Source organism: Rutidosis leptorrhynchoides, chromosome 3 (assembly GCF_046630445.1).
Source record: "Rutidosis leptorrhynchoides isolate AG116_Rl617_1_P2 chromosome 3, CSIRO_AGI_Rlap_v1, whole genome shotgun sequence".
Classification (NCBI taxonomy): domain Eukaryota; kingdom Viridiplantae; phylum Streptophyta; class Magnoliopsida; order Asterales; family Asteraceae; genus Rutidosis; species Rutidosis leptorrhynchoides.
In genome coordinates, this window is record NC_092335.1 from 161,123,312 (window position 1) to 161,127,527 (window position 4,216).

The 4,216-nt window shown below is 31.7% G+C and overlaps 1 protein-coding gene across 2 annotated transcripts; it reads right to left on the reverse strand.

Annotated features, from left to right (window-relative positions):
• Nucleotides 1–1,136: 1,136 nt before the first annotated feature.
• LOC139896950 (F-box/FBD/LRR-repeat protein At1g13570-like) lies at nt 1,137–3,615 on the reverse strand. Of its 2 annotated transcripts, none has more exons than XM_071879580.1 (5): nt 3,453–3,615; nt 2,138–2,738; nt 1,698–1,805; nt 1,455–1,610; nt 1,137–1,358 (listed from the first exon to the last, which is right to left on the reverse strand). In XM_071879580.1, the coding sequence occupies exons 2-5, from the start codon at nt 2,720–2,722 to the stop codon at nt 1,266–1,268; spliced, it is 942 nt and encodes a 313-aa protein (XP_071735681.1). In that variant the 5' UTR covers nt 2,723–2,738; nt 3,453–3,615; the 3' UTR covers nt 1,137–1,265. The 2 variants fall into 2 exon arrangements, with proteins under 2 accessions (XP_071735681.1, XP_071735682.1); XM_071879581.1 differs by lacking the exon at nt 3,453–3,615 and having other exon boundaries at nt 2,138–2,253; nt 2,532–2,708.
• Between the last annotated feature and the right edge of the window lie 601 nt (nt 3,616–4,216).

Here is a 4,216-nt window from a genome sequence, read left to right on the forward strand (position 1 = left end):
CCTCAAAATTTCAAAACTCTATATGCTACATTTCTGAATTTTTTCTGTAATTAAAACAGAGTTAATAAAGGCCTAATGCATTGTGAGAAAGAAGATGTAGCGGTTAAAGGTGTAGCAGATCATGAATGCTCGGTTTTTGAAATGGTTAAATCAACTGGGCAATCAACCATAAGTGAATAGAACGTACTTTATAGTTGAAGCGTTGTATTTCTCCAAGAAAATACAAACAGAAAGCAGAGAATATAGTGTTCGATTATTGAACGTGTAGGGTTTTTTATGAAAAAAGAGAGTCATCGCACTGATTTTTCATACGGCTACCAATGTACATCTTTACCTCCACTTGTGCGATAAATCGTTAGTTTTAAATGCATCACGTATTGGCATAAGATCACTGATAAAGTCCAACGTCAAAGTTTCAAGTGTCATCCTGCTCTAAAATAACAAACTAACGGAGTAATTAAGTAGGGGTTCTTTCTAGGCCTATTTTAGAACCTACATTCCTAAGCAGTAAGCACCCATAACAAGATCAAACATTACACACAAATAAATGAACTTAACTGAATTCCACACAGTATAATTCACTTCAAAAGAAAGGTTAATATATTTAATACATAGCAAAAAGTAGCACTTCATACTGTAGGGATTAAACCTTGATAGAACAGTAAACAACACAAATATATGGACGGTAGAACACAAAAGATTTGGGACAATTTTCTTTTATTATCATTATCACTCCAATAATAAAGATTACAAAATGAAAGGAAATAAGTTTACTGCATACATTAAAACTCCAAATGCAAGCTAATAAATAGGAAATAAAACCTAGAGAACGTGTGGCTTCAAGTTCGTCAACGCATCAGACATCTTCTCCATTTAGACCCAATCTTCAGCCCATGTGCCAGTCATGTGCCGAATTAATTCCAACACATACGACATAATAATAACATTATCTAAACCATGTACCCCACAAAAAGAAAGTCGAGATAAAAGTCTGCTTTGACAATCCTTAATGTTAACAAACATAATTACCTATCATCTGCTTTGACGAAGAAGGGTTTCGTCGTTCAACAATTAATTTTGCAGAAGGTGATGCACGGGGAAATGGTAGATAAATCATATCTCTAAGAATCTTCAGTTCTTTGTCAACAGAAACATGGAAGTCAAGCTCAATTCGTGCTATCTTTAGTACAGGCGACTTAGCCATGATGAGTTTCACAAATTCCATCTCAAAATCGTCGTCACTAAAAATTACCATCTCAAAATGCTTAAGACGATCTAAGGTCAAACTCAAGTCCGTCATGGAGATCTTCAAAATTTATGGAACTTTCTTGAATCGCCAACCCTTCATAATCATACATCTAATTCACAAAACATGGTTAAATGTCACTAAAACTGTATTAAATTAAAAAATCATTATTATAAGAAATACAACTATAAGAAATACAACTATATACCGCAAAAGAAAGTTGCTCTAGATTTGGGGAGCTTCTGATTATGCATAGGGCAGATGAAACAGCATCTTCTTCCCTTAGGCACACATCCAGTCTAACATATTTAAGGTTAAGCGATGTTGGAAGCTTATGTGGGGGCATACCACCTGAAACCTCGTACTTTTAACAGGAAAAAATGAAAGTTAGCAATCATGATATTCTTGTATGAGATGTATTTAGTACTTGGTAGTCTTTAACCGAAATCACCTTCATGCAATACATTGAGATATCTAAAGCATAAATTAAAGGAACGCACTGGAAAAGCTTTACAAAATCAAAGGACAAGTGTTCTTCGTTAATGTCATCATATTCAATCTGCATGATAATTAAACATAATACATTTAAAACGATATCTAAAAGTGAAGGAGCTTCGATTCAAAAAAGGTTATATGCACATTCAGCGGCGAATCCAGGATGAAAACCCAATGGGGTCCTAATTTTTTTTTATCGAAACTAATTATATTTTAAGGGTACTTTAGTGGTTGTTTACCTTTGAAAATCATAAATTTTTAAAATATATGGGGTCCTATAGTTAAATTTAGTGGTGTCCCGTACAATTTGAAGAGTAGATAGTGTAAAAAAAAATTATTTAATGGGGTCATGGGACCCCACTTCTCATAGAGTGGAGTCGCCACTGTGCACATTACCAAACTGATTGTCTCAAGTAGTGGGCAATTCGAGAGCAAATGTTGAAGCACTTTATTAGAAATTCTGACATCTTCAAAGACCAAGTTCTTCAACTTAGTAAATCCACTGAATGTAACTGGAGATTTAAAATAACAATTAATTAGCACTAAAGATTCTAATCCTTGCAATGAAAAGAACGAAGTGGGTAGTTTGTAGGTGTATGAAGTATCATAATCAATGATCAAATCTTTCACATTATTTCTCCTTGAAAGATAAGGTACGATCTGGTCAAATTCAGTATCTATGTCGAGATCAAACTTGAACTTTAGTATCGTCGGACCACTATGCATTAACAAAACATGTAAGATCGCATTGAGAAGCTTAGATTTCACCAAACGTTTAGATATCACCAACCGTTTAATCGCTTGAACCAGGTTATCATCAAATACAAGTTTGGGCATAGTCATCCAACAATGCCTCCATCTCTTTGACAAAACGCTTGTTCTCAAGGCATCTCGGATTGGGATAAGACTTAAAATAGTTTCAATTATGTTTTCAGGAAGGGAGCCGATTCTATATGAAGTTATGCATTGAGTTTTCATCATATTACACTCCACAAGTCTGCAATATGTAATGTAAATCAGCAAACCAAAAGTTTTGATAAGTGAATTTGACTATAGAAGGGTGAATGTGTTATCCAGATGCCAAACAATAAATATATTTATATTAATATTTGTCAAAATAATAATAATAATAATAATAATAATAATAATAATAATAATAATAAATAATAATAATAATAATAATAATAATAATAATAATAATAATAATAATAATAATAATAATAATAATAATAATAATAATAATAATAATAATAATAATAATAATAATAATAATAATAATAATAATAATAATAATAATAATAATAATAATAATAATAATAATAATAATAATAATAATAATAATAATAATAATAATAATAATAATAATAATAATAATAATAATAATAATAATAATAATAATAATAATAATAATAATAATAATAATAATAATAATAATAATAATAATAATAATAATAATAATAATAATAATAATAATAATAGTAAATAAATAAATAAATCATTAACAGAAAACAGAAACACATATTCGAGAATGAACAGCCTCTAAGCTTCAGAGCATTTTATGGCTCCATTATCTAATTTGTAGATGGATAAATAAAAAAAGCTTGAATTGATACTCCGTACTATATTAGTCGGCAGTACAACGAGTTATTGAGCTAATCCATAAAACAGTACATGTTAGCTTTTTTACAAGAAAGAAGATAATATGAATTACCTCTATGATTTTGGTCGACTTAGGGCTCCATTTATCGTCATGAAGCAACAACAGTTTGAATTGAATTGAAAATGCAAAGAGCGGCCAACCAAACGTAAGTGATAAAGTAGAAGAATGTTAATTTAGGGCATGAGTTTTACTCCCTCCTTCCCAATTTAATACCAGCTCCGTTAAAAAATTATCCACCTCCCAAATACCTTTCTCTAAATAATCATTAAATAACACCTGCCCGCACGTTGCCGCGGAGACTTTCGGGCTATTTATTCATATTTAACGTAGCATTGTGTATTTACAGAGAGGAACATGACCCATGTGTTAAGTGCCGTTTTAGATGTCGTTGTGTTAAGCGTTTTTTAAAAATTATCCGTTTCGAACGTAGTTAGTTTTGTTTTATTCAATAAATTTTTTTGAGTGTAACGGTGCTGTCGGAAAAATTTAACTCGCGGTGAGCAGAAAGATACGGGTTGTCATTGTGTTTAGCGTTTTTTAAAAAGTGTCCGTTTCGAACTTGGTTAGTTTCGTTTTGTTCATAAAATTATTTCGAGTCTGGCGCTGCCGTCGAAAAAATTTAACTCGTGGCGAGCAGGAAGATACGGGATGTCGTGTTTAGCGTTTTTTAAAAAAAATTGTCCGTTTCGCGTATAGTTAGTCCCGTTGGGTTCGTAAGATTTTTCGTAATTGAACGGTAGTCTCGGAAAACTTTAACTCGCACCGAGCGAGAAGATAGGGCCCGTTATAAATTCGGGTGGAATTAGAGTCTTTAT